General features: G+C 35.9%; 1 protein-coding gene across 4 annotated transcripts in view; it reads left to right on the top strand.

Annotated features, from left to right (window-relative positions):
* Nucleotides 1–20408, top strand: part of CENPE (centromere protein E) — a 38752-nt gene extending 18344 nt beyond the window's left edge. For 2 of the 4 annotated variants that reach the window (XM_072861896.1, XM_072861894.1), the window contains 21 exons: nt 621–932; nt 1135–1293; nt 2191–2400; nt 3325–3609; nt 3717–3875; nt 4720–4941; nt 6135–6305; nt 6507–6728; nt 7772–7909; nt 8823–9023; nt 9106–9249; nt 10778–10990; nt 12123–12332; nt 12870–13079; nt 14647–14868; nt 15515–15718; nt 16327–16439; nt 16964–17061; nt 17635–17797; nt 18264–18526; nt 19411–20408. In XM_072861896.1, coding sequence (XP_072717997.1) covers nt 621–932; nt 1135–1293; nt 2191–2400; nt 3325–3609; nt 3717–3875; nt 4720–4941; nt 6135–6305; nt 6507–6728; nt 7772–7909; nt 8823–9023; nt 9106–9249; nt 10778–10990; nt 12123–12332; nt 12870–13079; nt 14647–14868; nt 15515–15718; nt 16327–16439; nt 16964–17061; nt 17635–17797; nt 18264–18526; nt 19411–19508 — 4017 coding nt within the window. In that variant the 3' untranslated portion in view covers nt 19509–20408. Of the gene's footprint in view, nt 1–620; nt 933–1134; nt 1294–2190; nt 2401–3324; nt 3610–3716; nt 3876–4719; nt 4942–6134; nt 6310–6506; nt 6729–7771; nt 7910–8822; nt 9024–9105; nt 9250–10777; nt 10991–12122; nt 12333–12869; nt 13080–14646; nt 14869–15514; nt 15719–16326; nt 16440–16963; nt 17062–17634; nt 17798–18263; nt 18527–19410 lie in introns of all 4 variants that reach the window. The other 2 variants (XM_072861895.1, XM_072861897.1) reach the window with 2 other exon arrangements.
* The last annotated feature ends 204 nt before the right edge of the window (nt 20409–20612 follow it).

Here is a 20612-nt window from a genome sequence, read left to right as displayed (position 1 = left end):
TATATGTTGCTCCAGGTTATGTTGTCCTTCTGTACTTGACCTTTTAATTCTTCTTTTCCTATTCTTAAGTTATATCTTTATTATGCTTTTTTTTTTTTAATATGCTGCTATGACCTACTCTATCTAAAGTCGTAGAAACAAAGTTTCCTCATCGGGAACTGGAGTCTGTTTAGGACAGAAGATCTTTCAAACCAAAGAGAATCACCGCATAAATTGGCAATTAGAAAGGAAAAAGACCTTTAAGAAAAGGGAACTGAAGAGGCATATTTTTTGACAAGGCTTTTGGCCCCAATATGGCTGTCATATTGTAGCTATGGATTTGATAACTCCTAATTTAATAATTCCTAAGCTATGCTACAGTTTCATGTGTGGTGTTATGTTTTAGTAAGACTTTTGCTGCTAAGCAGGAAACACAAGAAGGTTCCATAAACAAATGCTTATTTAATGTGGGCAAGAATATAAGCAGTGACTTAATAGGAAATTCATCATTTCACTTTCTCTTGTTGAAAGCTAGCATCTCTCACCCTTTCGAAGCTGATATAAGATTCTGTGAGAACATGTATACGTTATGCAGTTTTGCATTACAATGAGTGTCTGGCCTTTTCCTTTACAACCTAAAGCTCTCTAGTAAAATGAAAGAACTGGAAGAAAAGACACCAGAGCACAAACAACTTCTTGAGGTAAGAGAAGATTTTATTCAGACTCAGCAGAAGTTAAATGAAATGGAGCAATTAAAAGAGCAAGAAAAGATTATGGAGTTGAGACTGGAGGCCAAGGATTTGGAGGTCCAGGCAGTTCTTCAGCAGCTTACTGAATGTCAGGAAGAAATAAAAACTCTAACCCAGGAAAGAGATTACCTGAAGCAAAAAGAGGAGTCTCTCCAAGCTGAGACAGACCAACTCAAAGAGGATATAAAGGACACTGTTTCAATGGTAGGAATTCTGCCTTTATAGAAAAGGACCATACATATTAAGGGAAAGAGTGTAAGAACACTTATAAACTACATTGAAATATATAGGGAAGTGGGTTTTTGTGTGGTGTGGGGTTTTTTTGTTTTTTGAATCATGGAGTGCTTACTAATGTTGCAAAATACTTTAATCTTCTTTCATGGATTTTCTTTCTTTTATTCTAAAGAACATTTTGGCACATGAAGAACTGAGAAATGCACAGAGTTCTCTCAAGCAATCCCAGGACACTGTCAAGAAGTTGGAAAAAAATATTTCTGAAAAAGAATCTCAGATTCTGAGTGTTGAAGAGGCACTAGGGAAAACCATTAAAGAACTTGAAATACAGGTAAATTGTTATGTAATAATTCAAAATAAAAATGCTTTTAATGTGTTTTCCAACACTGTGAAAACAAGCCTAGTTAGTCTGCTTATAGTCTCTTCCATTTGTCCTTAGAAAATTTCTAGGCCTTTTGCTAGAAAGTGGGCAAGAAAGTAGTACTGCCTGATCCAAGTCTTTACCAGTTGCTGATCTATTTCTGTAGAGCTTCAAGCTGTAATGTACACTCTAATAAATGTCTGCTTAACTACTGTGCCCCCTGGTTGTCAATTTGAGTGGTGGCATTAGATGGCAAATGGAAGAAGAGATAAGGGTTACTCAGGGTTAGGAATGAGGCTAATGGTTTATAACGCTCAGTCCCAATGAGAAGTTTAATACATGGTTGTAAATGGCAGCTCAGTTCCCAACATACAGCAGAAGGCTGATCCACTGTTTTTTGTGCCTGTTGGTTCAACAACTGACAAAGGGTGCTGAGAATATTGTATGTTACACAGTTGCTTCAGTGCCACAGTTTCTCTGGAGGGAGAAGCTGTAGCATGTGAGATAGACCTCAAGAAAAATCCAATCGGCTGCCAGACCCAGTAAGTCAATGGTTGTCAATTCAGCATTTGCATGCTTTGGAACAGATGCATAAAAATTATTCAACAGGTGTTTCTTATTTGTCTTCTTTCTCTCAGACTTTCTTCTAGACAAAAATCTGGCCAATATTGCCGAAAAGACTGCTAAAAGGTTAGGATTTAAAACAAAACGGGTGACAAAAGCCAAAGACTCAGTTCTGGAGTTTTTCTAGTTTGGTTACAGTGGTTTGATATTAAAAATACTGTAGCAGAGTGAATCAAACAAAACTTTTGCATTTAATTTTGGTTTTGAATTGATGGAAATACTATCTTTGCACATTTTTTGTAGATATCACAAATGACGGAAGAAATAAAAATCATCACATCAGAGAGAGACCAGCTTGCTGAGGAAAAATCAGAAAACAATAATTGTAGAGAAAGTGATCAGCTTCAAGTGCTAAAGGAACAAATCTTTTTGCTTACACAAGAGAACAATTCATTGCAGGATAAGCTGGACAGTTTACATTTGAAAAAAGAAGAGTATGGGGAAGGAACTTTGGTAATTATGCTAAGGCTGTAATGGAAAGCATGCTTATTTAAACTTCTACTTGAGTGGAAATAATTTGCAAAATAAACAGGAGAAAAGGGTCCTGCTACTTGACTGCAGACTGTTAAGCACCAGGATTATTATTGTTTACTTGAAATATATTCCACCCATGTTGTTGTATATGGACAACTAGTAGTAGAATATGACAAACATTTTTCTGTTAATAGAATTTTAACTTGATACAGGGTGGTGATGTTCTGAGTTGATCGGCACAGAGGTGTGGTTCTATAATTAAGTAGTTGAAGCTAAAAATTGCTCATCTGGGAAGGGTGTTTCTGCTTGTTCAAAGCATGGATAGAACTGACTTTTTCCTGGCAGTGAAAGGGACATTGCAGCCAACATTTTCTGTAATTGGACATGCTGATTGCACATGTGTGTTATATGTATATATACATGTGTGTGTATATATATACACACTTCAAAAAACTTATGTATATATATTTTAATATTTATGGGGGGTGTGGACAACTTTCAAGGAAATAATTGTCTTGATGCCGTTATCTACTGTTGAGACTAGAAATATGGATAAGGTCTCTGTAGTTTGGGGGGTGGGGAGAGGGGAGTTGTTGGGCGTTTTTTTGTTTGGGTTGGCTTTTGGTTTCTTCTCCCCCCTCAGGCTTAAACTATGGCCATGAAATTCTACTTCTGGTAATTTGTTTCAAAAGTCCTCACTTCAAATTTTACTTTTACATGTCTCTTATTTCAAGAAACTTGAGTTGTGTATTGAGTTCAGTCAAATCTTATTATTCTGAAAAAATACAAATCTCTCTAAAACGTTGCTTTTGTTTTTTACATCATCAACCTGTCAAAGGTCAGATATGTTTCTGTTACAGCTACTTCCCCAAGTGTGTTGACTTTTATCTCTGTATAAAATAGATACTACAGATTCAAGAAAAATCTATTGAGCAAGAATTATTTCTTCTGAGAGAAGAGCTGAGCCAGGCACAACGGAAACTGCATGAAATGGAGGAAGTAAAGGCCAATGAATGTCAAAGTGAATCTGAAAAAACAGGGAGAACAGATTTTATTCTAAAATTGCATGACTGTCAGGAAGTGAGCACTCTAACAGAAAGAGGAGATGATAATCTTAAAATGCAACTGGAGAATCTCCAAAATGAGAGAGACCAGCTAAGAGAAACTATACAGAAAACAATTAGCACGGTAAGATAAATAGTCCTATTCCTTTAAGATAATAGCTTTAGTAAACTTCTGTCTCAAATTTTTGAAGTGTTGTTTGGGCTTTAATGTACTCTGTGTTGTGTCCAAAGAATTCAGAAATGCAGGAAGAGTTGAGATGTGCTCATAACTCTCTCGGACAACATCAGGAGACTATTGTGGAGCTGAAAGGAAGTATTTCAGAGAAAGAAAATCAACTCTTGAAAGCACAAGAGACATTGAAGAAAACAACTGATGAACTGCAGCAGAAGGTCAGATGCAGTTTTGTCAAGTAAACTAAAAATTCTATCAGCATTGGCAACCCACGTCCTCTGCAGACCTCAGTGTGTAAGGGTTCAGAAAATGTAATAACAAAACCTAATTAAAAGTTTTTCCCTTTTTTCACTGTACTGCTTCTCAAAAGAATTCCATAGAAACAGAGGCAGTGAAAAGATGATCAAATGCAATTTGACCTGCAAGCTACGACCTTTACTTAAAAGTAAATGTGCCTTAATGCTGAATGATGGAATATTATTTGGAATCAATACTGCTCTTTGACCTCAGTGCATTTTTCCAAGTCTTAAAAGCTGCTTACATTCTAATAATATATCTTCTAGCTATGTAACTCTGAAGATACTTGAGCAACTAAAAGGCAGTTTAGCTAATTTTTTTAACTTGCTGCAATATTAAAAATTTCTTATCTACTTATTATTTTCATGTCTGAAGCTATTTTGGCTTTTAGACACTAATGCTTGTTAGAATCGAGCATATCTGCTGTGGATACAGCAATGGAGTCACTTTTATGGAATTATAATGGACTGTAGATTTTTACACATTCACTTTTGTCTACCAGTGAGACAGAAGCACTGAAATTTGGTTGACTTTTAAGCAAAATTGTTACATCTTTCTTCGCTTACTGTAGCAGTAAAGTACAGGTAGTGCTTGTGAAATATTATCCTATAACACTTCTTAAATCAGAACCTGATTACTGGGACAAGAAAACTTAATCAATTAAAATGTTACTTTTTTTTTCCCTCCAAACTAACTGTCAAATTACTTCTACCCATGCTAGAGATTACTCGAAATATCAATACTGGTTCTTATTTGTTCTTTCAGCTCACTGAAGTAACTGAAAACCTGACTCATGTCTCTTCTGAATATGACAAGCTACTGGCAGAAAAAGAACAAATTGAAAGAACAATGAATGAGCATATCTGTCAGCAGCTTGAGAAAATCACTTTACTTAATCAGGAGAAAGATGAGCTACAGCAAATGGTGGAGACTTGTAAAGCAGAAAGAGATCAGTTAGAGGCTGAATGTCAGGAAAGCAAGGAGAGAGTATGTATAAAATCTCTTAAATAATTCTTTTAAAGGCTAGTTGTACCACTCTGAATTATTTTGGTCATGAAGCCTCCTGCTATTCAGTATCTCTTCCTCTCCCTTCACTTGTTCATAGCAGCAGTAAACTAAAAATTTAATTTACTAACCTAGTCTGGATTTTGGAATCTGTCTCTTATTCTTCCCCCTACCTCCGTTCTGTCCCTTTGGTCACTGTGCTGCTCTGGGTTTAGGCACAGCTGTCTGCCACCTGCTGGACAAACACTCTGCAAGTTTCTGTTATATCTTTCCTCTACAGTGCCTTTGCATTTAGCACTGAACAGTAGAGGTAATCCAGGTTTACCGATATCTAAGGGCTTAATTCTCCTACTACTTCAGTTCATTCTGGATTGATGAAGAGAAAGCTAAACCCAGAAAAGAAACTGGTTAGCTATCTTATTTCGCCTTCCTGATGTCTTATTTCCTGGCAGATTAGTGACTTCAATATTCCAAGTATTTGCATGAAAAGTATGCTTATGTTGACACACTGTTTCAGACAAATTTGTTCTGATATGTAGTAAACAAAAATCAAGTGGATAATTTCTGAAGTTAAAAGGAAGGCTGGTAAATAATTCTTTTCCTAAGAGAAGCTCTGCAAATTATTCTAAGAAATGTAAAAGCTTTCATATGGATTTTGGCAAAACTCAGGTAGAACCACTGATTTCTTTTAAGTGTATATAGACCAACTGATTTAAAAACTAAGATAAGCAAACTAGGATTATAAAATCTTTAATTATAGATTTACATCTTGCTACTAAACAATTGGACAAATTGTTCATGTAGCTGGTGGCAGTTGCCATAAGAATAAGGGTATCTTTCATGGTGGGGTGTTTTTTGGTTCTCTCTGTTTTTTTTTTTTTTAAATAGTCATCTACGTAATCTGTTCCCCCCACATTTTTCCTTTTCCTCTTTATTTCTGCCTACTTTTTTTTTTTAAAACTGATAAAGATTATTTCTAAAGGCTGTCTTCCTTTGGGGTTCTTAAACTAGGCATGGGAGAATGACAACTGAGGGGTTTTTTTCTAAAGTAAAAGGCTGATTATTCTGATAGTTCTCTCCTAGAAATTCAAATGCTTTGACTTATTGTTTTTAATTCCTGATAAGCAAAACTTAGTCATACTGAGTGAACATCCATGTAATACCTTGTTCTGCAGTCCTTAAAAGTTCTGACAGAAACACAAAAAGAAATGGAAAATCTACAGGAAGAACTAAGGCATCAGAAAGAGCAAGCTGATATCCAGAAGAACATGCTAGCAAATGGAGAAGAGAAATTGCGAAACACTGAAGAAAAACTAAATGAAGAAATAAACAAACTGAAAGAAAAGGCAAGTACAGTAATAAGAAACTCTTAGAAATAATTTAGAGGATGTCCCCTCATTAGAATAACAGGTATTTACTCATGATAATTTGTACCCTTTTATTGGTCCAATAGATGACATCATGGTAATACAATTTAGCAACAGAAGAGGAATTTTTGCTAATAGTTATGTGTTGATTTTATACTCTTTTAAAAAAAAATTTAATAGGTAGTCAAGTTGACCGAGGACTTAAGTTTGGTAACTAAGGAAAGGCACCAGCTGCTGGGAGAACTGAAAGAAAAGACTGAGAGTGAAAGCCCTAAACTTCAACAGCTGGAGAAACAGTGTGATTTGTTAGCACAGGAGAGAGATCAGCTCCAGGAAATGCTGGAAGGTATTCAAGCAGAGAAGAACAAACTGGAGATTAACCTACAGGAGAGTGTTGATAAGGTGCTTTATCTTTGATTAAAGTATAATAACTATAAACACTTGGTAGAGGAAGACGGTTAATTCTTAAAGCTGTCTTGAAAAATACCTTGCAAGTATTAATATTATATACCCAGACTGAAGAATATTGGCATGCTTTAACTTCTGTCTCGTGGAATGGTATTTAAAGATGTATGTAAATTCTTTCGAAAATGTTATCTGAGGTTGCTGTATTTAGGAATAAATGAGGAACCAGAAAATACATGGGCTTCATTACCAAAACACTTAACAGGCATTTTGTAAATGAATTTGATGAAATGGTATGTTTTGTAGTTATGCTCCAAAATTTTAAGACTAAAGCTGACAAATTCTGACACTTATTTCCCTTCTGGATGAGGCTTATCTTCACAACAGTGAAGACAAGTGAATTAGGTGGTATCCACTGAGCAGCAGTCCTTGTTCAGATATTGACTAATCACTTCAAATATCTGTAGTTAATTCAAATCTATGGTGGGAGAAGGATATTCTTGCTCTTGCTGCCAATATCTTCCAATTCACCTGTTTTTGAGTATCAATTGTCTTGCTGTAAAACTTCAACTTCACTGGAAATTCAGAGGTTTAGTGAGAGGAATGCTAGTTCTATAATAAATTACTAAAGATAATTTAACAGCACGCTGACAACAGTCCAACTCATAAAATTGGGTTAAGTAATAATTTCGAGGTAGTTCTTGATGTGAACCCTACTCAAATTACATCTCGGCGTTGTGTTACTCATCTATGTAAACAGGGATTGCAGAAAATATGTCTAAACATGTTTGTAGTATACTTTGTCTAATTTTTTATATTACTAAGGATTTATCAGTGTGCTAGTTGGTAGGCTTTGCTTAGTGAAAGGAGAAACTTTCAAAGACAAAACTTGAAATTTCTTGTACTTAAACTAAAGCAGGTTTTTTTGTGCCAAGTATTTTGACTCCTATGAAATACTGAATGGCCTGGTGTGTGAAAGGGTAGGTTCACATGCCATCTCAGAACTTAATTTTATATTTGTTGCTCTACCTTTACTCCAGATTCTTGAAACTGAAAAAGAATTGAAGTGGCAACAAGAACTCCTCAGCAATGAGAAGATCAAAGCTGAAGAAAGGGAAGAACACTTGTTAAAGGTTCAGAGGCGGTCAGAGATTTTGGAGGACAGCCTAACAAACAAGGTAAGGAGTTTTGGTTTTAGTAGCTACTCTGTTTTCTGATGTTTTATCACTGATGTGGTAAACTTTTGCTCAAGAGAGATCATATTTAATTTTTAATTCTCAGCACATCACTTTTATGGATGCTAAACAAGCATGAACATGGGAGAAGGATTTTGTGCAAGTTTCTTTAGTGATGTTTAGAAGTAGCATCCTCAACTTGTCTCAGCCTCATAACCAGTTGGGCTGGTCACTCCATTAGAATGGACACCAATTTATCCAATGTGTGCAGGCTTTATGTAATGATCAGTAATTGTACGTGTATTTATTCAGCCTTTAAAATGCACTGTGTAGACAGTATGAACCGAAGTGGGTTTGGAATCTTTGGTGCTTTGCACACTTTCAAACTGTATCTGTTATTCAGAAAGTCTTGCACTTAGCTCTTGCCAACTCAGTCTTTTTGCAGTTTTTACTTCTTCACTTTTCACCTGTCAAACTCTTCCTTTGTCGATCAAAGAGTATAATTAAGGATTGCTTCAGATTAGCAAATGTGTTACTGTTCTATTCATTAGAGCAGATATAAAGACAATTCCATTGCCCATCTCTTATGCTAATCTTCCATTTCTTTTCTTTTTCTTGTGATGTGGACATATGTTGACTGCCTTTATGTTTGTTTCCTCTTGCTTTACTGAAGACTAAAGTTGACTAAAGTAGAGTTCTTTTGGTGTCATGCTATTCCTCTTCCTTTTAATTTCTTTTTCTGAGTGATTAGAACACCGAAATTACTTTTAAACTTCTCTTGCTGTTAGTGTGAATTTTAGAGTTATTGGAAGTTGTGTTCTTTGTATTTGACGCAGCTGATTTGAGTACCTCATGGGGGAGTATACAGACCAGGACCAAATCGTAATTCTTGGTTTTTTTTTCTCCACTATTACAGATTCAACAGTTAACTGAGACACTAAGTAGCGTATCATGTGAAAAAGACCAGTTACTGGCTGAAAGGACTAGTCACTCTTTCCAGCTTAAAGAACAAATCTCATCAATTAATCAAGAAAAAGATGAGCTACAAAAACTCCTCCAGGATGTCAGATCTGAGCGGGACCAGCTCAAGACAGAATTGCAAAAAAATTCTGAGATGGTTGGTGTTGCAAGTTGCATACCTAAGTTATAAATAACTTCTCATCTTGAATGGTACTTAAATATGTATGCTTTTATTTTAGTGTGTTGAAACAAACGCAAAACTGGAACATGCTCTAGACCAACTGAAGCAGAGAAACTTGAATGATCTGTCTGTTCAGGTGAACCCACTGGATAATGCAGAGCAGATGGTTGACAGCCTGAAGGAAAAAACCTTGAAAGTTAAGGTAAACTTACTTCTCTCCTTATTTTAAGGATGCATGTAAAACCTTAATACCATTTGTTCTGGAGCATAAACCTTGCTTTTGTGTATAATGTATAAAACTGTTTGCATATCTTGCTAAGATGCTGCAAAGCATGGGATCAGTTAATTTGCTGTTGCTGTTCAGTGACTGTGCATCTTGCTCTGAGAAGGTTAAATTGAACTTCTCAGTTGAGACATCTCACTTGATTTCATTACTGTCCAGCCCCCCCAATGAAAATAACTAGTCATGCAGAAGCGCTTCACCATTTTGTTTTTGCAAAATCCCCCCCAAATCTTCCCTTCCATTACTCCCCATCAAAAATAAATTGGTTTCAAATAAATTTCATTAAGGTTTCAAATAATTTTCATTAAATAGCTTCTCCCCTCAAAATGGGAAGTTCCTGTAATTCCTCAGAGCTTTTGTTAATTAACTATCCTGAGTATACTTTCTCACAGATGTGAGAAGTACTACTAACCTACTGAAAGCCTAAATAAGCCAGGATTTATGAATATGTATGAAACACTTTAAAGAGTACCATTGTACTGCAGTCTGTATGTCTGTGCAGCAGATTCGGGCATCATTCTATATGTGATAGAAAAGCCCTGAGTTGTTCTTCAGTTAACACCAGAAGTGGTAAAGGACCAAATTGCAACAATCAGTGATGCGTAGCTTTCTCCATTCACACTGTCTTTCTATCATATATCAGCAGTAGGGAGCTAATAATGAGGGAAGGAAACATCAGTTGATCCCTTTTAATGGCACTCTCCCCTTCTGACATTTGTAATAGGTAAGATCTTTTCTGCCTCTTGTGCAGTCTTCTCAAGTATGTTGTACTTGCTCCTGTTGGATGCAGGGCATATGTTAGTTCCAATGTTTTTACTGTGGGGTGAAGAGTTAAAAAAACCTGGTGAATCCTGCTTCTTTCAACTAAGAACCAAAGATGGAGGCGGTATGCCTAGGAAGTTTTACACTTGCTTTAAAATGTATCACCTTTCATATGTGATACTTGAGTTGCAGTTTACTGGGAGTGCCTTGAAGCCTATTGCATTTCTCAGCCTGCTCGCTGCTTGATCACATCTCCATCTTTATGGCAGAGTGCTAGGAACAATTTAATGATCCCTTTCATTCAACAAAGGACCAAATAGAACAACTTGGGAGCCCATCCTGAGAGCAGCCCAGCTGGCAAACTTGTGAACAGGCAACAATTTCATTTCAGGCCTGACCTATAGGTCTTGATGTGGCCAGGCAGTCTAAATCATGAAAATAATTTGAGCTTGTGAAATTATTTTCTGGAAAACTAAGACATTCTCTGCTTTTGTGCCTGGCTTAGTGCTTTTGTCATATTCCTGTGGCAAGTCAAAACTGAAGTCTTAGCCCTATTAACTTTTCTGTTGTAAAACCAAATACATACTGTAGTCCTGGAATCTGATGGTTTATTTTAAGCTTCTGTTTATAGTTAATCACTCTTTTCCTTATTGTGACTGAATGAATTTTTTTCACTTGCATTTAGGAGCTCCTTGATAAATTCCCAAATATGGGGAAGAGGTATGAATGTCTCTCTACAGTGTCGCTTAATCTAAAGAATGAACTGAGTAGTCAGAAAGCACTGATAGCTGTGATACTGACTCAGCTTTCATCGGAACAGAGTAAACAAGTCAAAAGACTTCAAAGTGAAAATGAGAAAATAAACAGTCATCTCCAGAGTTTATTGAACAAACTGAAGGTACCAACTTAAAATGCTGAATATGTGGATGCTTTATATTGCTTTGGTTTGGGTTTTTTTAAATAAGCTCTCAATATTAACAGCTAGGATTCTATATAGACTAGCTTTGATTTTTGTGAATCCATATCTTCTGGAAAATTGAGAGTAAATGCTTTACAATCCTGGCAAACTGGAACTATTTAAGTTAATCAACCGTAGTTTTTGACTGCAGTTCAGCTACTTTGCACAGTATTACTTCGTTAATATTAGTCCATTTTAATTGGGAAAAGACATTTTCTTTTTGTACTCCATAAATCAAATTATGGACCCCTAAATACGTATTTTATTGTAGGGGAAAGAGACATGCAAGATGCCTTGGAGATGCATGCTTACTCTGCAAAACCACCCAAGTAGTTTGATAACTTCTATAGCCTTGCAGACCTTCCTCAATTTGTAGTTCAGTGGGGAAACTGATTCCAATTATCAGGAAAAAAGTTAAGGGCAATTGGGAAAGAATTCCTGTTATCATATGTAGAGTACAGTAAACAATAAAGGGGGTTTTTTGTTTCTTTATTTACCATGAAATGTTAAGGGCTTTTTGGGGGGTGGGGGTGGGCAGGCCCGAGGAGAGGGTAAGGTTCACATCCAGTACGTAAAAATGCTAGACATGATCTTAAGAGTCAGTCGTCTCTATAAATATCCATTAGCTAGAAAATGTTTAACTTTTATGGTTGAAGATGTTTAAGATTTAAGTAGTGATCTGTACTAGAATAAAGCTTTAAACCAGTACAGTGATGATGTTCTTGTAGATCATCTGCACCTTTCACAACTCTAAGAAAATGAATACAACAAAGAATACTTTGCTTTTCAAGGTCTAGATTCATGGAAGGCTGTCCAGAGCCTTTTAGACTTTTTGGCCTTTTTAGGAGTCTACAAAAAATAGTATACTTTAGAAAAGCTGACCCAGCTAAAAGTCTTATGCCATTGCTATACAGCAGGTGTGAACTTGATTTTCTTAGTCATGTTTTAGTTGTCCTGGACACCTATGGACTAGGAGAGTAAATAGATTGAATTATAAAATACAGAATTTTAGCTGGATGCAGGGTACCATTTTAAAGCATACTCACTGATATATCCTGTGCTTCTACAACAGTTTCTATTTGGTCGTGTTTGCTCAAAGAAAAGAGAGTATCATACTACTGTTAACAAGTATGAAATGGAATTGCTTGAGGAAAAGAGAAAACAAGATCAGCTACGAGCTCAGATTCAGTATCTCAGGAAGATTTATTTGAACCAGAATGAAATATCTTCTCAAGAGTTAAACATCTGTGAAGTGCTGCAGAGTTTGCACTTGGATGCAGAGGTAGTATCTGAAACAATTTTCAGACAGAAAGACTTGCATATTTCAGGGCATGGGGTAAAGTGGTGGTGCTAATCTAATGGCATTGCTTTTATCTGTTAAGATTTCACTTGGGGGGGGGATAGAATTTGGGGGTTTTTAAATGCTATTAATTCTATAATATGACGATTCTGTTTTTATAAAGTGTCTCAAAGTGAAATTATTAGGTTATAAAATAGTGGGAATGTTATTTACTCATTTGCCCTGTAAAATACATAGTACTTGATACCAAGATGACTTTTAAAACAATGACAGAAACTTTTACTAACGTGTATATTTTTTTTCCCCTTTCCCCTACTTTCCTGTCCCGGTAATGTAGATTTGTCTTCTCATTTTCCCAGTAGGGTGTAATTTAAGTACAGTGAAATTCCCTTTATATGATAATTAGATGCTAAAACACACTTCCTGCAAATATTGATAGCTAAGAGGGCAAAATGTATATTTAGATATGTAGTTATCAAAGCAATATTTAAACTTGAATTCCCTTTTTTTTTTTTAAAGAGCATTCTCAAAGATGTATCAGAAATGGAAAGCGAACTTCTCTGCATAGAGGCAGAGTTACAGCAGGAAGAAAGTGCTAGAAAAGAAACCAGAAAGTTCTGGGAAGCTTGTTCAGGAATTCAGTGTGATGCAGAGGAACTTAAAGAAGAGTTAAAGAAAGATAATGAAAGGCTTTTGCAAGTCATTAATTTCTGGACTCCTAAAGTCAAGGTAAAGTTAAATCTTCTTTAATCAGAAAAGTATTTTGTGTAAGCACTCTGTAAATGCCTCTAATCTGAAAACAAAACACAAAAAAAAGGCCATTTAAAGATCTTTCGCTACTATCATAACTTACTATGTTCATACTTAACTGTAAGGTGTAGGAATACTTAGGAGATTTTTAAAGACTTATTTTCTCATGCATCCAAACTTGGAAACTTGCTTTGTAAAGACTTCCTAGGTGATAAATGGGGGGGCTTGTTTGCATTTTTATTAGACTGAATTCTGGAAACTGTAGGTTCAAAGTTGTTATGTAGCTTTGCAGAACTTGGAAGCCTGATACACTTTCCTCCAGGCTTTATGCCCACCAGATTGTCTGCTCTCTTCAAGTCAACTTTATCAAAACTACTTTAGCCATTTTTAAAACTTAATTGTAAATTGTATTCTTACACCATTTCTAGTTTCAGAAAGTCAAGTTATTCTAGAGGTGCTTCAGCCGCCTTCTTACTTCTTGCCCCCTTTGGAAAAAAAGACCAAGTGTTTTACAGGGTTAAGTGCATCACAAACAGGATTTCATGAGACTTCATCTTTCTGATTAAATGTATTAACCTGTTTTTTGAGAAATGTTCATGGGAAGGAATCCACTACCTTCTGTGTAGTTGTTAGGAACAGTCTTCATAACAAGTGTACTCTGGAAGTTCCTGGGCTGTTCATATTCAGAAGGAATAATATTAAATAATAATAATAATATATTATATTACAAATATAATATATTATGAATGTATATTCATAATGCTGAGGATATATTCATAATCTATTATATTATGAATAAATTATAATATTAATAATATTATTCCTTCTACTAGTATTGCTCTGAAGTATGAAGAGCTCATCACCCTCCTTCCCCAATGTTGTGACTCAGTTCTGTCCTGTTAAGTTTAGCCTACTTGAAAAAGTTTGTTCTACAGAGTCAATAGCCAGTCTTGACTTCTTCAGGATTTCCCAATGTTGGCAGGCTTTTTGGAAGAATTCCCTGACAGACATATTATGTGGATCAAAGCTTTTACCAAACAAACAAAAAAATCTAGTACAACATTGTCCTGACAAGCGTGAAGTTTTTCTTTATCTGGCATGTTAAGCACATGGGTTTCTAGGATAGTCCAATCTGTACGTTTTCTCTCAAATCTTTTCACTTACTTTAGTCAATGAATACATTCTAGCAAAAAACTTCTGCAAATAATTGTATTTCTGTTACTGACATTCAAGAAGTCTTTCCAATATAGTTCCTTTGTTTATGTAACATTAGTGTTTGTTTGAGTTAATGCAGAAATACTGGTAAATTTGCAATGCGTTATCTTCTTCTCTTGTGCCCCTTCCTGCCTCCCCCTCTTTTGGAAATGAAACAAGTCTTTTGAGTGTTAGTGATTCTATTTCTGATAGCAAGCATCTTCAAATGGGACACTGAAGCAAGAATGTGAAATTAATACAGGCCAGGATACTTCCTCTTTCTTCATTTACCTTATTTCTAGCTGATTCAAAAATTATTTAAAATTTGTTGTATGACACTACTCATTTTCAGATACTCCTTCAACTTTCTTCAGAGCTGGATGCCAGAAGTGCCAATTATTGTAAAAATGCTGATGTTGAATTGAAACAGAGAAAAGAGAAAAGTGAACAGTTGCTTCAGGAACTAAACACTCTTAAAGAACAACTAGCCCCTGGTGGCTCTGCTAGTCTTGCATTAGAAGAAGAAAACTACAGGCTTCATGACAAATTAAAGGCTGCAGAACAAGATATAAAGGTACTAACATTTGTTTCTAAGGAAAACTTCTTTGATGCTTGTTTTATAAGAGTACTTCAAACTGAAAAGAAAATCAAGATTGATGGCAACTGTAAATCTGTGCCACACAATACATTGGCCCAGAGTGCACTTTACTTCTGTAGCTTTTTTAATTCCCAAAGTGGAAGTTTGAGCTCTTGCCTCTAATGTGACTATTTTAATTGCCTGTCTTCTGTACACAAGTAGATATCAGCTTAGAAATCCATATGAAAAGTTCCCATTTATTTTTGAAGTATTGATTTTAATAGTATGATACTCTTGACGCTTTCTTTAAGTATATGGTATTCACTATGTCAAACTGGAAGCTGGAGAAGAATTCTGTCTTTAATCCTAGGAATTGAGGACTCATTTTCTCTCTGTCCTATTTTTTATGTCACAGTTACCCTTGTTCAAAGTACTTTTTTTCTTAGACTTGAGTGTTCCAGGATCCTAAAAGGTAACACAAAACAGTGAGGTAGACACCAAGAGTTGCTATAGAGCCTGAAGTGTTGGATTTTTTGTGTGTGGTTTGGTTTTTTTGTTTGTTTTTATTAAGAATATGACCATGTGCTGTTACTGTTATATCTCTTGGCATAATTACTCATAACTGATTGATAAATCTCGATAGGCTATGGAAGTAAAAATTCAGAAGTTGGAAAATGTAATAAATGAAGTAGGAAAAAATGTCAAAGAGAAAGATGACAGGATAAACCAGTTACAAGCACAGATAAGAATAAAAACAGCGACAAGTGACCTCACCCAACTGCAAGCCAAACTGGATGAGGCAGAGAAGTGCCTCAGAACTGCCTTAACAGAGAATCAGAATCTTCAGGTATGAGCAAAATACTTTACTCTTCTCCTTCTCCTCTGATCTCAGAGAGCAATTGAGCATGCTTGAGAACAGCTGCAGGTGAAACGTTAAACATAGCGCTCTCAAGTCAATTTATTGTTCTGTATGGCATTCCTAGAGCAAAACACTCCACTCACCTGTTTAGCATGCAGTTTCACATTTACCAATGCAGCCTTCAGAGACAAAATTTAGAACCCACGTTATGATATTAGAAGCTAAGTTATCACTTGTACATGATGAGTTTCTGAAACATTCTAAAAAAAACCTTTACATTTTGAAACTGAAGCATGAGCTGTTTTTTCTGTGTAATATATTTGCATATTAGTTCAAAATTCCCGGACTTATATCTGCAAACGAGTCAGCAAAACTTGCTAAAATATGACTACATCTAATACATCATAGGTGGGATAGCAACTAATACTATAGTGCTAGTTGGTGATGTGGGCATTCTTACTCCAAAATACCTTCAGGCTGCCAGTCTTGTCCTGCGAAGTCTAGCAGGTTATAGTAAAGATACGAAGTAAGCAACCCTTAATTCATTGCTAAGTAACAAGCCTTTCTTCAGACTAAATCTTTTATTTTATTTTCAGGCGAAATTAGATAAAGGTGCTGAGTTGTACAAAGAAGAAATTGATCATCTCAAAACACAATTGGTAAAATATGATATGGAAAGAATGAAACAATCCAACTCTTTTGATATGAAGTAAGTTCAAATTCTACCTTGTTACAATTCTCAACTGCTTAGTCCTTAGCTTCTACTTCTCTGTTTATTTTTTCCACAGAATAAGTGGTGAGCATTCAGCTTTAGGTGTCCTAGGCTTTTATTGTAGCTAGATTCCAGAGAAAGTAAAAACCACATGCATCTCAGGTTGATTACAAAACTCCTTCCCTATACACCCACCAAAATTTCTCAACCAACTTATGTTCAGCCATAAATGAAATACTGTTCTGACAAAAGCAGGTGAGGGGAAAGCAGTAATTGAAAGCACTTTCTAGTTCACTGGAGAGAAGGGATACACAGAGAATAATTCTAGTCCAACTTTTGCTTTTCTGCACTTTACCTAAAATCTAACTGACAACCAGGTTTATGTAGTTTTACGTGTATAATTTGGGTATGTTTTGTATTTGATAGCTCATTTGGAAATCAAACTAGCTCTCCTGCAACTGCAATAATTACTAAACTGAAGATTTCTATTTTTTTTCTTCCTCCCTTCCTCCCCCATATAGACTTGCTAATTATAAAGCTCTTGCAGAACACCAAGAACAACAGTTAAGAAAGCTAAAAGAAGAACTTAGAAGAGCACAGCAAGAGCAAGATGTTACTGGTAAATTCAAGATAAATATAAGGGACTCTTTCATGTTAAACATTCAGTTTTAAGGTTATATGGTTAAAGTCCCGATTGAGATGCAGGCCTTTTACCTCAAAGGGTATGAGGAGGATTGGGTGCATTGGAGGATGAGATGGAAAGTAAAATGTTAGCCGCATGTACGCTGCATTAAAATCACAGCAGTTCTTGTGTCTATTTCTCCAGTCATGTTTGCATTTGTGGTGGGATGAGCTGCAGTTGTAGTAACTCATGTTGCCATTTTTTCCTTGACTGAGTTCACATATGAATAGCTAGTTCTAATCATAGTTTCAAGTATGTAATAATTATAACTATTTTAACTCTAAATGGCCCAATGAAGAATCTTTTCAGTTTCCTAATATCTCCCTGGCAGTGTGAATACCTGGAGGTGTGCTTGTGTATAAAAAAGAAAAGCTGTTGTAATGGCACTTGTAACCTAGTGAGGTTTTACATGTAAGACCATACATAGGAAGGACTAGGCTAAAAAATATATTGACTTGGTTTTAAGCACTGTCCAAATGATGCACACATCTGTATAAAACTGTTTTCTAGTGGTGCTGGAAAAGGAAGCTCCTCAGCAATCCCAAATACCCCTTACTTGTGGTGGTGGCAGTGGTATTGTGCAGAGCACACAAATACTTGTTCTAAAATCTGAACAAGCTAAGCTACAGAAAGAGAACTTGCACCTGAAGAAACAAAATGACCTTCTACTAAGGTAAGTATAAAGCTGAGCAACATGTCAAATCATTTGTTTCTATTTAACTGCATGTTATTAGTGTTTCTTTCTGGGAGACCTATAGAAGTGAGTAATTATTCTTAATTTTAGTTTTTCTAGATTCTTTGACATCATAAACTTCTACTTAAAGCTAGTGATTTATTGCATATATATGCCATATCTTTATGGCTTTTGAACTTTAAATTGCTTTCTTTCATAAGAATCTCTTAAATGCTAGATATACTTAAATTGTATGTTGGAAGGAATTTTATCTTAAATAGAAAAAAAAAAATTGCCTCTGAAAGCAAGATACACAGATATGGTCTTGCATTGCCATGTCTGTGGTATGTCATCTGAAAATATAGGAACTGTCTGTCAGGAATTTTTCCTTACTTAAAGAAACTACTTTAAACTTTTTTTAATTAAATGCTGAGTTGTGGGGTGGTTTGTTTTTTTTTCCTTTCAGTAATGAGCTTCAACTGAAAGAGGAACTTAGAAAATGGAAAGAAAGAGCACTCAAATGGAAAGAACGAACCTCAAGAGAAACTACTCGAGAGACAGTACCAAAGTCTCCAAGGAAGACAGTGTCATACTCCCTTAAAGAGCAAATGCCTTCACCCTCCAAGGAACCTGTTTCTCAGGAAACTGTGACTCAGGACATATCAAAGCCTCTGCCACTGACTTGTCCAACAAATTTCTTTGATAATTCCAGCTTGGGAACACTAACAGGTACATAACGCAGTGGTATTGTCCTGTAAAGATTTGGAGGGGAAAATTATAAGGGGTTGAGGGTAAATGCTCTGTACTTTCTATATTCAGGCCTGAAACTTGCATGATAACACAATTTTCCTGAATGGTTAGTCAGCTGACTGTTGAAGGGCTGACCAGCTGGAGCCATGAAGCTTATATATACTCTAGAGAACTGTGATACTTAAATGAATCCTTCAACCCCTGAAGATCATACAAACTTTTTTCTTTTGCTGCAGTGGAAGTGTTGATGACTGACTTTAAAAAGTGCATTAGAATATCATTACTAGATAGCTGATGCTCTAAAATGTTTTGCTTTTTAACTTTACATTGGTTAAGCACAGACTTCTGGCAAAACTATTCAAAGTTAACCGCTGGTTAACTTTTCTCTAAATTTCTTCAAGATAGTAGACTTTAGTCTTTGATGTTGAATCTGCTGGTCTGCCTGGCTCCAGCTGCAGTAATAGCCATTTTGATAACTTCTGTTCCTCAGCCCTACTCAGGATTTCTTATATCTGGCCTGGTGACTTCTGGGGAAGTCTCCTAGTGATCTATGCTAGCATATTAATGCTACTGCCCTCATCATTAGACTTGCTTTAAAAACTTTCAGAAGGCCCCAGCAGACATGTTCAAGAGTTAACCAGTTTTCAAGGTATTAATGGCAGACTTCCAGAAATAACAGGACTCATTGCTGTTTCTTGTGATGGCCAACATGGTAATAGTACAGACTTCCTCACAACACAAAGCTCCTCAGAGACAAGCTTTGATAATTGACATTTAAAACACTAGTCAAATTGCTGTATTCCTACTGCTTGTCTAACTGGGAAAGTTTAAGTGTTACTTTAATGTTCTTGTCTTCTGTATAGATACACGACCTGCAGGAATAGAGCCCACAGAAGAACATCTAAAGTACTGGTTTGGAACTTCAGAGAAAGATAAAGCCCCTGATTGTACCACCCAATAAAGGTGCTCCGTTGTAAACTGCCTTTGCAGAGGCTACAGCCAGAATCTGCATATACAAAAGATAATTGCTTCAGGTCAAAAGCCATCAGTGTCTTCCACAAATTGTGAGAAGAGCGCTGGTGGCACGCAAATCCCTTGCCGTCTTGGAGCTGCTGCTTCCCACAACTGGAAAAGCTGGAATACAAGAACAAAGATGGAAAAGCAATCATGTTGCCCACAACCTGCTGATATGATGTTCTGCTTGGGTGGGGTTTTTTGGAATGGTAAAGAAAGAAAAGCCAATGTATTGAAGAAAAAAATTGGAAAGAGGAATGGATCACAAATTAATCTACTGTGCAACTTCTCAGTCTTCAACTTTTCTGTCATTCCTAAAACAGACGTCTTCTGAGTGGTTGATATTTGTATCTTCAGGGTGTTGTTGAGTTGGAAAGAACTATACATCTTGTTTCTCAGCATATGGTTTTTATACCATGCTTTCTCTAAGTCCACAGAAACTGCATTTTCACCACAATTTTAACCTCTCTATCTGGACATTGTGACTGAAGTTACTAATTTCTGTTTATAGGGCACACAATCAAGGGTTCCTCTTAAACTCCTTAAAATATTTCTGCAGCTCAGCCAATTATGGTACCAAGAGTAACTTTGTATTTTGCATCATATTTCAATATACTTCCAGTTCCTGTCTGAAGTTGGGTATTGGAATATTTTAATAGTAAGCAATGGACCTGACACTTTTCTGCCACTCCAGTGAATGGAAAATAAACTGGAGGTTAAGGGCTGCAAGACAGACTATTTTGCTAGCCTGCTTATCTGCATTGTAAGACCTACTTTTTTGTATGTTTTGTATAAGAAAGTTTGTTTTGATAATAAACTTAAATGTGTTAAGTATTTACAAATATTTTTGCTGGTCACTTGTGCTATGATCTAAGGATGTTGATTACAACATTCAGTGACTAAAGACTATCTTTTATAGTAATCTCACCACTTCCATCATTATTATGCTTCTTGTCTGTGTCATCTATAACTTTCTGCAATAATTACTTTGTGCAGAAGTTTATTGTTGTACAAGTCTGTCACCGGTGTTTTGTTTAATTCTTCTTTCTAA

Source organism: Ciconia boyciana, chromosome 5 (genome assembly GCF_034638445.1).
Source record: "Ciconia boyciana chromosome 5, ASM3463844v1, whole genome shotgun sequence".
Taxonomy (NCBI): Eukaryota; Metazoa; Chordata; class Aves; order Ciconiiformes; family Ciconiidae; genus Ciconia; species Ciconia boyciana.
Note: the sequence above shows the minus strand (reverse complement) of the source record. Positions and strands in the feature narration are given on the sequence as shown.